The following is a 13,175-nucleotide window of genomic DNA, read 5'->3' as shown; positions in this document are numbered from 1 at the left end:
TTTTTATATAATTATGACAATAATCTAGAACAGGGTTGTCCATTCTATGGACTGGGAGGCAAAAATTAAAACTTCCTGATGCTTTTTATCTGGGTCCCTTGTTCTCCAAATTGTATAGACTATATGGTTCAACTACAATTAATATATTTAGCTGTACTTTCACTTGGCACTGTGTTCCACATGAAGTGGTAAAGCAAAGCATCAGCTTGAACATGATTATAGCAAAACATTTGGCTGTGTGATACACTACCTATCTTCTTTTGGAGTATACAGCGTGCCAATCCAATGAATAACTCATGCAGGGGGCAGCTAGGTTATCTGTGTATTCTCTTAAAGGATACAATGTATATATTTCTTGTCTGTACATAAATGTTTGTGACACTTAGGGCAGCACAAAAATGTATGAATTTTGAATATGTTTTGAGTAACAGAAATGCTAAAATTGGTTCAATAACCCCAGAGATAAAATCAAATACAATTGGTTCCCAACCCCACCTGCCAGAAGAACACAATTTTGCATCATAAAGGAGGATAGAAGTGTCCTTTATAAGACAGCATGATTGAAACTTCTCTTGATAATAAAGCCTTTACTTGCATTCATATTACCATAAAGACATAACATTTCTTTTATTTTCTCAAATCATGTGATACAAATACAGTATCAACTAAATAGAACTTTTGCCATTACAAGGCAAATATGATTAAAGATAAATGTTCAATACAAGACACCTGCCTTGCTTATGTACCAATATGGTAGTAGGATGGATTAATATAGGTCATGCAGGAATAATTACTGTGATTAAGCATTGGCAGAGGAGACAAAACAGTGCCAGTTAGTCATATTCTGCAGTTAGTGCCTCAGACAAGGTGCGACTGTGTTAGATAACTCAGAGCTCAAACGCTTTATCAGTCTAGCAAAACAGCAAGTACAGTCATTTCAGAATGCCATCTGTGATATTAACTTCTTACAAGCCAAAAGCAATGTTTTCAAGATTATTTTCACTTTGGCAAATAACTATTCATCCATTTCAATATATGTAATGTGTATAGTAAGCTTTACTGGATGATTAAAAAAAGTCAGATCATGCACTGGATTATTTCAACAATATATAAGATAGATATACTGTGTGGTATAAACATTTCTAAAACGCCTAGTGCCGTAACAGTATTTCTAAAATTGGTTCAATAACCCCAGAGATGGTATCAAATACAATTGGTTCCAGATTATGTGTGCTGCTGTTACTACCAGTGACTGCAGGAGGCAGTGAGCACATTCTAATATAATGGTATGCGAATGATGGGGGAGAGACAGCATTATCACAAAAACACATCATACGCTGACAAAACTGATAAAGCTGTTTATGCATATGTTTATATTCATTGACTGGCATCATTCTAAAGTAATGCGAAGTAACGATTTCTGGAAACCTCGGGATAACTTATCCAGTCATTTACACTAATATAAATGAACTTTACATTCACCCTGCAGGAGGTCTAAAAGAAGAAATGTGTTCATCTTAAAGGGAGGAGATAAACAGAGGCACATCTTATTTTAGAGATATATGCCACAAGTAGTACAAATAATAGTTTCTTCTCAACACAATCCAAATTCTTACAAACCCTTCTCAGACTCGGCAAACAAATATATATTGTACCATCATTTTGTATATATTTTTCACAATGTAGTCATATTTTTGTGCACAATATAGCCAATACACTTGCTGTTTAACATAATGCAATAACAATGTCATTGGCTTTTTAAAAATTAAAGGGATATGAAACCCAAATGCTTTTCTTTCATGAATTAGATACAGAATAAAAAAAAAAAAAGTTTCCAATTTACTTCTATTATCAAATTGTATTGTTTGTTTAAGAGATATCTAGGTAAGTAGTGTGCACGTCTAGTGCATTACATGACAGGAAATAGTGCTGCCATCTAGTGCTCTTTCTAACGTATAACAGTTGCAATGCTGCAGACACGTGCACACTCCTGAACTTACCTTCCTGCTTTTCAACAAAGGATAAAAAGAAAACAAAGAAAATTTGGTAATAGAAGTAAATTGTAAAGTTGTTTAAAATTTTATTTTTTTATGTGAATCATGAAAGAAAAATGTTGGGTTTTATGTCCCTTTAAGGAGGAAATGCAGCTTACTAGAACACAATTTTTCCTCAATCGTAAGTAATATGGTCATTGACATATAATTAGCTATGCTTGTCTCTCTCATCTATCCACTGTACACTCAAATACAACCCCCCCCCCCCCAAGAAAAAAATATATATTTTTTTCAAAGCTGAAGTTTATTAATGAAAAATAATTTATATTATTTTTCTGCTGGGATTGTAATTGTGGGCAAGTATCAGCATGAACGTCTAAACAGCAGAAAATGTTCCCAGGTGCTGGAGCACATACCTTACGATTCTAGGTAAAACTATATATATATACGTATACTAGTTTGCCTAACTGCAAGAGGTCAACTAGAGGTAAAAACTCAATATTGCATCTGTGAACTCATAATTCCATAGATAACAGTAGGTATATTCTGCCAAATTAAAATATGGCTGCAATAATCAGCTGCCTGGAAAAAAAAATGAAGGTGTTTTGCAGTATATATAGATATTTTACATTAAAAAGAGTTTTAATTTTAAAAGGACCTTTAGCAAAGTGTTATCAAAACTTTTAGTCCTTAACTAGTACCAATTTGTGTTTTGGGTTTTTTAAGGGATCTAATTTGCATCAGTTTAGTCCTTGAGTAAGCGCAGAGTTATTCGTTCTAGATCTTTTGTAGACAGCAGTGTGGTTGCGTCCTGATAATGTCACAGCTGCGGTAAATGTAAAACCAGGAGTGTACAACATTTTTACAAGCGGCTTAAAGGGCCATAATACCCAAATGTTTAAACACTTGAAAGTGATGCAGCATAGCTGTAAAAAGCTGATTAGAAAATATCTCCTGAACATCTCTATGTAAAAAAGAAAGATATTTTACCTCAAAAGTTCCTCAGTAGCCACCTCCCATTGTAAAGGATTTCTAAGCAGCATTTTAGTGTCTGTCCTGGGACATCTGAAGGGATGAGCATCGTGAACTTTCATATTATTTCACCAATCAGGTAAAGGAAGCTTACTATGAAATCTCATGAGAGTTAAGTCAAATCTCATGAGATCACAGTAAGAGTTCATGACCTCAGCACTGCTGATGCTGATTGGCTGCTGTTCATTTCTTCATTTTTTATTTTTTTTTTACCTGCAGCTGGGAGCAGCTGAGTATAACTTTTTACACAGAACTTACTCTGCTGAGCTGAGTAAATTGTGAGGTAAAATATCTTCCTTTTTTACATAGAGATGCTCAGGTGATATTTTCCTCTCAGCTTTTTACAGTTATACTGCATCAGTTTCAAGTGATTTAGCATATGAGTATTATGTCCCTTTAAATAGATTTTCTATTTGGGATTACAGGAGATCAGATTTAAATATATACACCAGCCAAAACAAAAAATAAGTATTATACTCCTTTATAAACCCCCATATACACATTCTGTGCCTTTGAGAGATAAAGCTGTACCTAAACGGGTGATGGCCTATACAGACCGAAACATATGTCTGGGGTTAGCTGCACAAATCCTTCAATTAGAGGAAAATGGTCTGCAGGAAAGTTCTGTTTTGTTAAAGGTACTAGGAGCCTAAAGGCTGCAATATTAAACCACAGGAAGGTAGTACAGTTCTGCCCTTTTCAACTCACCCCCCCCCCTTTTACCTATTTACTAAACTAAGACAGATTATAAGATAGTGTTCTGGCTTATGCCGGTGCCAATATATGCCTGGCAATATGGGGTAATGGTGTGCCTGTGTTCTGACTCCGGTATCAGTGCACGTGTGCTGCTTGAAGAGAAATATCCCTACGGTAATGTTAAACAAAACAACAAAGAAAGAAAGAAAAAAAAAACAGAATTTATGTTTACCTGATAAATTACTTTCTCCAACGGTGTGTCCGGTCCACGGCGTCATCCTTACTTGTGGGATATTCTCTTCCCCAACAGGAAATGGCAAAGAGCCCAGCAAAGCTGGTCACATGATCCCTCCTAGGCTCCGCCTACCCCAGTCATTCGACCGACGTTAAGGAGGAATATTTGCATAGGAGAAACCATATGAAACCGTGGTGACTGTAGTTAAAGAAAATAAATTATCAGACCTGATTAAAAAACCAGGGCGGGCCGTGGACCGGACACACCGTTGGAGAAAGTAATTTATCAGGTAAACATAAATTCTGTTTTCTCCAACATAGGTGTGTCCGGTCCACGGCGTCATCCTTACTTGTGGGAACCAATACCAAAGCCTTAGGACACGGATGAAGGGAGGGAGCAAATCAGGTCACCTAAATGGAAGGCACCACGGCTTGCAAAACCTTTCTCCCAAAAATAGCCTCAGAAGAAGCAAAAGTATCAAACTTGTAAAATTTGGTAAAAGTGTGCAGTGAAGACCAAGTCGCTGCCCTACATATCTGATCAACAGAAGCCTCGTTCTTGAAGGCCCATGTGGAAGCCACAGCCCTAGTGGAATGAGCTGTGATTCTTTCAGGAGGCTGCCGTCCGGCAGTCTCGTAAGCCAATCTGATGATGCTTTTAATCCAAAAAGAGAGAGAGGTAGAAGTTGCTTTTTGACCTCTCCTTTTACCAGAATAAACAACAAACAAGGAAGATGTTTGTCTAAAATCCTTTGTAGCATCTAAATAGAATTTTAGAGCGCGAACAACATCCAAATTGTGCAACAAACGTTCCTTCTTCGAAACTGGTTTCGGACACAGAGAAGGCACGACTATCTCCTGGTTAATGTTTTTGTTAGAAACAACTTTTGGAAGAAAACCAGGTTTAGTACGTAAAACCACCTTATCTGCATGGAACACCAGATAAGGAGGAGAACACTGCAGAGCAGATAATTCTGAAACTCTTCTAGCAGAAGAAATTGCAACCAAAAACAAAACTTTCCAAGATAATAACTTAATATCAACGGAATGCAAGGGTTCAAACGGAACCCCCTGAAGAACTGAAAGAACTAAGTTGAGACTCCAAGGAGGAGTCAAAGGTTTGTAAACAGGCTTGATTCTAACCAGAGCCTGAACAAAGGCTTGAACATCTGGCACAGCTGCCAGCTTTTTGTGAAGTAACACAGACAAGGCAGAAATCTGTCCCTTCAAGGAACTTGCAGATAATCCTTTTTCCAATCCTTCTTGAAGGAAGGATAGAATCTTAGGAATCTTAACCTTGTCCCAAGGGAATCCTTTAGATTCACACCAACAGATATATTTTTTCCAAATTTTGTGGTAAATTTTTCTAGTTACAGGCTTTCTGGCCTGGACAAGAGTATCAATAACAGAATCTGAGAACCCTCGCTTTGATAAGATCAAGCGTTCAATCTCCAAGCAGTCAGCTGGAGTGAGACCAGATTCGGATGTTCGAACGGACCTTGAACAAGAAGGTCTCGTCTCAAAGGTAGCTTCCATGGTGGAGCCGATGACATATTCACCAGATCTGCATACCAAGTCCTGCGTGGCCACGCAGGAGCTATCAAGATCACCGACGCCCTCTCCTGATTGATCCTGGCTACCAGCCTGGGGATGAGAGGAAACGGCGGGAATACATAAGCTAGTTTGAAGGTCCAAGGTGCTACTAGTGCATCTACTAGAGTCGCCTTGGGATCCCTGGATCTGGACCCATAGCAAGGAACCTTGAAGTTCTGACGAGAGGCCATCAGATCCATGTCTGGAATGCCCCACAGTTGAGTGATTTGGGCAAAGATTTCCGGATGGAGTTCCCACTCCCCCGGATGCAATGTCTGACGACTCAGAAAATCCGCTTCCCAATTTTCCACTCCTGGGATGTGGATTGCAGACAGGTGGCAGGAGTGAGTCTCCGCCCATTGAATGATTTTGGTCACTTCTTCCATCGCCAGGGAACTCCTTGTTCCCCCCTGATGGTTGATGTACGCAACAGTCGTCATGTTGTCTGATTGAAACCGTATGAACTTGGCCCTCGCTAGCTGAGGCCAAGCCTTGAGAGCTCTCAGTTCCAGAATATTTATCGGTAGAAGAGATTCTTCCCGAGACCAAAGACCCTGAGCTTTCAGGGATCCCCAGACCGCGCCCCAGCCCATCAGACTGGCGTCGGTCGTGACAATGACCCACTCTGGTCTGCGGAAGGTCATCCCTTGTGACAGGTTGTCCAGGGACAGCCACCAACGGAGTGAGTCTCTGGTCCTCTGATTTACTTGTATCTTCGGAGACAAGTCTGTATAGTCCCCATTCCACTGACTGAGCATGCACAGTTGTAATGGTCTTAGATGAATGCGCGCAAAAGGAACTATGTCCATTGCCGCTACCATCAAACCTATCACTTCCATGCACTGCGCTATGGAAGGAAGAGGAACGGAATGAAGTATCCGACAAGAGTTTAGAAGTTTTGTTTTTCTGGCCTCTGTCAGAAAAATCCTCATTTCTAAGGAGTCTATTATTGTTCCCAAGAAGGGAACCCTTGTCGACGGAGATAGAGAACTCTTTTCCAAGTTCACTTTCCATCCGTGAGATCTGAGAAAGGCCAGGACTATGTCCGTGTGAGCCTTTGCTTGAGGAAGGGACGACGCTTGAATCAGAATGTCGTCCAAGTAAGGTACTACTGCAATGCCCCTTGGTCTTAGCACCGCTAGAAGGGACCCTAGTACCTTTGTGAAAATCCTTGGAGCAGTGGCTAATCCGAAAGGAAGCGCCACGAACTGGTAATGCTTGTCCAGGAATGCGAACCTTAGGAACCGATGATGTTCCTTGTGGATAGGAATATGTAGATACGCATCCTTTAAATCCACCGTGGTCATGAATTGACCTTCCTGGATGGAAGGAAGAATTGTTCGAATGGTTTCCATTTTGAACGATGGAACCTTGAGAAACTTGTTTAAGATCTTGAGATCTAAGATTGGTCTGAACGTTCCCTCTTTTTTGGGAACTATGAACAGATTGGAGTAGAACCCCATCCCTTGTTCTCCTAATGGAACAGGATGAATCACTCCCATTTTTAACAGGTCTTCTACACAATGTAAGAATGCCTGTCTTTTTATGTGGTCTGAAGACAACTGAGACCTGTGGAACCTCCCCCTTGGGGGAAGCCCCTTGAATTCCAGAAGATAACCTTGGGAGACTATTTCTAGTGCCCCAGGATCCAGAACATCTCTTGCCCAAGCCTGAGCGAAGAGAGAGAGTCTGCCCCCCACCAGATCCGGTCCCGGATCGGGGGCCAACATTTCATGCTGTCTTGGTAGCAGTGGCAGGTTTCTTGGCCTGCTTTCCCTTGTTCCAGCCTTGCATTGGTCTCCAAGCTGGCTTGGCTTGAGAAGTAATACCCTCTTGCTTAGAGGACGTAGCACTTTGGGCTGGTCCGTTTCTACGAAAGGGACGAAAATTAGGTTTATTTTTGGCCTTGAAAGGCCGATCCTGAGGAAGGGCGTGGCCCTTACCCCCAGTGATATCAGAGATAATTTCTTTCAAGTCAGGGCCAAACAGCGTTTTCCCCTTGAAAGGAATGTTAAGTAGTTTGTTCTTGGAAGACGCATCAGCTGACCAAGATTTCAACCAAAGCGCTCTGCGCGCCACAATAGCAAACCCAGAATTCTTAGCCGCTAACCTAGCCAATTGCAAAGTGGCGTCTAGGGTGAAAGAATTAGCCAATTTGAGAGCACGGATTCTGTCCATAATCTCCTCATAAGGAGGAGAATCACTATCGACCGCCTTTACTAGCTCATCGAACCAGAAACACGCGGCTGTAGTGACAGGGACAATGCATGAAATTGGTTGTAGAAGGTAACCCTGCTGAACAAACATCTTTTTAAGTAAACCTTCTAATTTTTTATCCATAGGATCTTTGAAAGCACAACTATCTTCTATGGGTATAGTGGTGCGTTTGTTTAAAGTGGAAACCGCTCCCTCGACCTTGGGGACTGTCTGCCATAAGTCCTTTCTGGGGTCGACCATGGGAAACAATTTTTTAAATATGGGGGGAGGGACGAAAGGTATACCGGGCCTTTCCCATTCTTTATTTACAATGTCCGCCGCCCGCTTGGGTATAGGAAAAGCTTCTGGGAGCCCCGGGACCTCTAGGAACTTGTCCATTTTACATAGTTTCTCTGGGATGATCAAATTCTCACAATCATCCAGAGTGGATAATACCTCCTTAAGCAGAGCGCGGAGATGTTCCAACTTAAATTTAAACGTAATCACATCGGGTTCAGCTTGTTGAGAAATTTTCCCTGAATCTGAAATTTCTCCCTCAGACAAAACCTCCCTGGCCCCATCAGACTGGTGTAGGGGCATTTCAGAACCATTATCATCAGCGTCGTCATGCTCTTCAGTATCTAAAACAGAGCAGTCGCGCTTACGCTGATAAGTGGGCATTTTGGCTAAAATGTTTTTGATAGAATTATCCATTACAGCCGTTAATTGTTGCATAGTAAGGAGTATTGGCGCGCTAGATGTACTAGGGGCCTCCTGAGTGGGCAAGACTCGTGTAGACGAAGGAGGGAATGATGCAGTACCATGCTTACTCCCCTCACTTGAGGAATCATCTTGGGCATCATTTTCATTGTCACATAAATCACATTTATTTAAAAGTTAAACACTAAAAAACTCTAAGCCATCTCCGTGGAGATGTTGCCTGTACAACGGCAAAGAGAATGACTGGGGTAGGCGGAGCCTAGGAGGGATCATGTGACCAGCTTTGCTGGGCTCTTTGCCATTTCCTGTTGGGGAAGAGAATATCCCACAAGTAAGGATGACGCCGTGGACCGGACACACCTATGTTGGAGAAAATACCCTTAGCATTAAAACAATTAGTATTAACTTCAGAGAAAGGTCTGATAAAAGGTCTTGATGTGCTTTTTTGTAGCCCCTAGTCCTTAGGTTTGACAAGCCTTTTGTCAGACTATGTAATATGAAAGAAAAGTATGTTAATACTCCTCACAATGCATATTACTCCCAATGATATGTATGCAATACACTATACCATCATATCACATCAGCTCTTGGCACTGTATAAATACTACTTAATATTATGCTACTATACAACAGCGCTTTTCAGGAAGTGTTGTACACTTGCTTGATTGGCCAGTGGACACATCTATGTCTTTAGGGTCCCTGTTAACCTCTATTTGCACACCTGTTGAATAAAATGGAGGTTCCCAGTTGCTTGCACCCCGTAGTCTATCCTGTTCCTCCTCCTCATCGCTTTTGAAGTTATGCCCATGTCTAGAAGGGACTGCGGGTCTGTAGGGCCTGGATGATCTGCTACTACCGCTACTAGATGCCTGGTAAGGCAAAGCATACTGCCCACGACGTCCGCACTCCTCTGTAAGCGCTGCATGATCTTCCTCTCCTGCAAGGGTAAAAGGGAATAAAAGAATAGGTTAGGTCTTACAGAAGATTGCAGTGTAAATAAAATATTGCAAATATAGAGATTGTTTTTATTAGTATACATTCTGCAAATACCTTAGTATATAAAGTCTCTCATTTTGTAAGGATGCTTGCTCTGCAGTACCTTCATTTATAGAGAATTTGCCAAGTTAAAAGGATATGAAACCCCCCAAAAATATGTTGTGATTCAGACAGAGCATACCAATTTAAAAAAGTTTCCAATTTACTTCTCTTATCAAATTTGCTTTGTTCCCCCGATATTGTATGTTAAAAAAGATACCATGGCCTCTGAAGCACTACATGACAGGAAATAGTGCTGCCCTTTAGTGCTCTTGCAAATGGATAACATTCTTGCAAAACTGCTGCCTTATAGTGCTCTAGAAATAGGCTGGCTCCTAAGTTTACTTTCCCTACTTTTCAACAAAAGATACCAAGAAAACAAATACAATTGATAATAGAAGTAAAGTTGTTTGAAATCTTATACTCTATCTGAAAAAATGTTGGGTTTCATATCCCTTTAAAGAGACAAAAACTCCTTGTATTTACAATGTAACATATGTATGAAAACACTAACACATTGTTTGCAGCAATTCTTTATTTTTGGTCACTTCATTTGCCTTTTTTGGAAGAGCTAATCCAGGCTTGCCACAGTTACTATTTAGCAAAACTCGGGCCACTTAGGGACAGATATCTAGTAGGGTTAGGGCTTCTGCAAATCCTAGAATTTATGACATGAAAAATAAAAGCAATAAACATAATATACTTTATTTACTACAAAGCATTACACATTTTATATTACAATCCTTTTAAGTAGACATTTCTCTAATATTAACTGCAGGGGAAGCAGCCAGCATGGCATATCGTGAGCATTTTCTTGCCCGCTTCTTCTTCAGCAAATGGGTTTATTTAGCATTACCCACACGTTAGAAAATGAAAATGATTTTCGTTGGTAGGAAACCAATACAAAGGAAATCTTTCCTTTGACAAAACAACAAAACCTTACTCAGATATCCATATACTGGTAATATGTTATGCCAGTTAAGCAGACGCGGCAGTTCTACAGCTAAAACCAAATAAGTCTATGACTGTAGCTGAAGACCATCAGGATGCAGGAACTGAAACAATGCATACAACAAACACTACTAATACTTTCCTTTTAAATTATATTAATAAGGCGGCACAAATATAGAATTATTTAATGGGATATGAAAGCCAAAAATGTTCTTTTGTGATTAAGACCAAGCTTAACATTTGTTTTTTAAAAAAAAAAAGATTTCCAATTTACTTCTATTATCAAGTTTGCTTAGTTCCCATGGTACTTTTTTGAAGAGATACCTAGAGAACTACATGTTAGGAAAGGATAACATTCTTGCAAAACTGCTGCCATATAGTTCTTCAGACACATGCACGCTCCTGAGTTTACTTCCCTGCTTTTTAACAAAAGATACCAAGAGAAATAAGAAAATGTAATAATAGAAGTAAATTAGAAAGTTGTGTATAATTGCATGCTCTAAATCATGAAAGAAATATTTCTAGCTTCATATCCCTTTAAGGGGACATCAAACACTCGTACTACAAAATGTTTAATTACCTGTAGTAAAACAAACGTTGCAATATACTGTATTTAATTATTATTAAGATTTGGGCAAAGCCTGACAGAACGAGGGAGAGTGTTCCAGAGGGTAGGTGCAGCACGACAGAAGTCCTGCAGTCTAGCATCAGAGGAGGTTATAATCGCAGGAGCAAGGACCAGGTCATTGTTGGATCTTAGTGGGCGGGCTGGAGTATACTTGTTGATTAGAGAGGATAGGTAGAGGGGAGCGGCATTGGTGAGCGCTTTGTATGCAAGGGTGAGAATTTTGAATTTAATTCTGCTGTGTATGGGGAATCGCAGAGAGGTGCAGCAGATACAGAGCGACGGGAAAGGTGGATCAGCCTGGCAGAGGCATTTAGGATGGATTGAAGAGGGGAGAGGCGGGAAAGAGGAAGGCCAGTAAGTAGGTTATTGCAGTAGTCAAGTCAGGAAATAACAAGGGAGTGGATTATTTGCTTTGTGGTGTTAGCGCACAGAAAAGGTTGAATCTTGGAAATGTTGCGTAGATGGTTGCGGCAGGATGTAGAAAGCGATTGGATATGGGGGTGAAGGATAGATTTGAGTCAAGTGTAACTCAGAGGCAGCGGACTTGGGGCGATGGGGAAATGGTGATGCTGTCAACAGGGATAGAGAAGTCACAGGTCGGCGTACAACTTGAGGGGGGGATAAGAAGGAGCTCAGTAATGTGCCCTCTTTTCCTGTAATGTAACTATGAAAATTAAGAGTTTTTCAATTCTAAGAATTAGAAGTGCACATGGCAGTCTTCAGAAGCCAAACGCCATCACATACCTGTCCTTAACTGACCTCAGCAGAAAATATCAGATAAATTGCAAAATGATACAGGCTCTGATAGTTTGAGATTTGAAAAACAACTGCAGAAAACAAAGTTTTTGTTATTCTGTTTTAAAAATATTCACAATCTACTGGTATAAATCCCTTGCAAGAAAACAGAAAAGTATTTTACATAAATGCCCTTGCAAGATCGTGTAACACGTTCAGGAGGATTTGTTGGAGTAAGGACACAACTTATTGGAGTCCAACAAGCCTATAGAATATATTGATTATACAGCGTTGAAAAATAAATGCAGCTCTCCTGTCATCTCTGAGATTATATCCTCCTACATTAATTTATTTATTGTAATTTAGTGAGGCATCTCAAATCAGCAAATGAAAAAACGTTGTTGGGCAACATGGCAATATCTATATAACACACAATTGTGTTAATGGAAAAAAATAAAACAAAATAGGAAAAACAAACAAGATAGCTTCTGCCTCAAGATAAGAAAAAAATATATAGGCGCAAGATACTTAAAGGGACATAAAACCCACATTTTTTCTTTCATGACTCAGATAGAACATAGAATTTTCCAATTTACTTCTATTATCACATTTTCTTTGTTTTTGTTCTCCTTTGTTGAAAAGCAGTGATATAAATTTAGGGGTGTGCACGTGTCTGCAGCACTTAATGGCAGCCGTTTTGCAACAATGTTATACATTAGCAAGAGCACTAGATGGCAGCACTATTTACTGTTGTAGTGCTTCAGGCATGTGCACACAACCTACCTAGGTATCTCTTCAACAAAGAACAACAAGATAAAGCAAGTTTGATAATAGAAGTAAAATTAGAAACGTTATTAAAATTGTATTTTCTATTTGAATGACAGAAAAATGTTGGGTTTCATGTCCCTTTAACATGTGAGCTTGATACAGGGGCAGGATCCCCAAAACGTTGCTGATGATGTAAGCACAATAAAGACTTTTTCACCGCATTTGAAGTGCCACTGTTAAACCTATAATTATAGTGCTCGTTATGTTCCCAACATAGCAGTGGTATGGATGCTCGTTTAGTAAACGGAATTTTATAGCCAAATAAACTGCTATTTGAAATATATAATTTAATCTCAATCCCCTAAAATGAACTCAACTAGCTTTATACTTTATTATACAGATTTTAGTTTTAGGTAACATAGAAAAGTTCAAGCCCTGTAGGTACACAAAATAACGCATCACATGTAATGGAAACTGATCATTATATTATATAACTTGTATCAAGCAATAAAAGTAGACTGCCTTGAAACAGACCCAAGAAAACATAATTTATGTAAGAATTTACCTGATAAATTCATTTCTTTCATATTGGC

The 13,175-nt window shown here is 39.7% G+C and overlaps 1 protein-coding gene across 1 annotated transcript in view; it reads right to left on the bottom strand.

Moving 5' to 3' along the window:
- The window catches only part of DNAJB6 (DnaJ heat shock protein family (Hsp40) member B6), a gene marked incomplete in the record, with an annotated part of 514,710 nt that overhangs the window by 21,955 nt on the left and 479,580 nt on the right, over positions 1–13,175 (bottom strand). The window contains 1 exon segment of the mRNA XM_053713826.1: positions 9,187–9,402. Coding sequence (XP_053569801.1) covers positions 9,187–9,402 — 216 coding nt within the window.

Source organism: Bombina bombina, chromosome 5 (genome assembly GCF_027579735.1).
Source record: "Bombina bombina isolate aBomBom1 chromosome 5, aBomBom1.pri, whole genome shotgun sequence".
NCBI classification, from domain to species: domain Eukaryota; kingdom Metazoa; phylum Chordata; class Amphibia; order Anura; family Bombinatoridae; genus Bombina; species Bombina bombina.
This window is presented reverse-complemented; position numbering and strand designations above follow the sequence as displayed.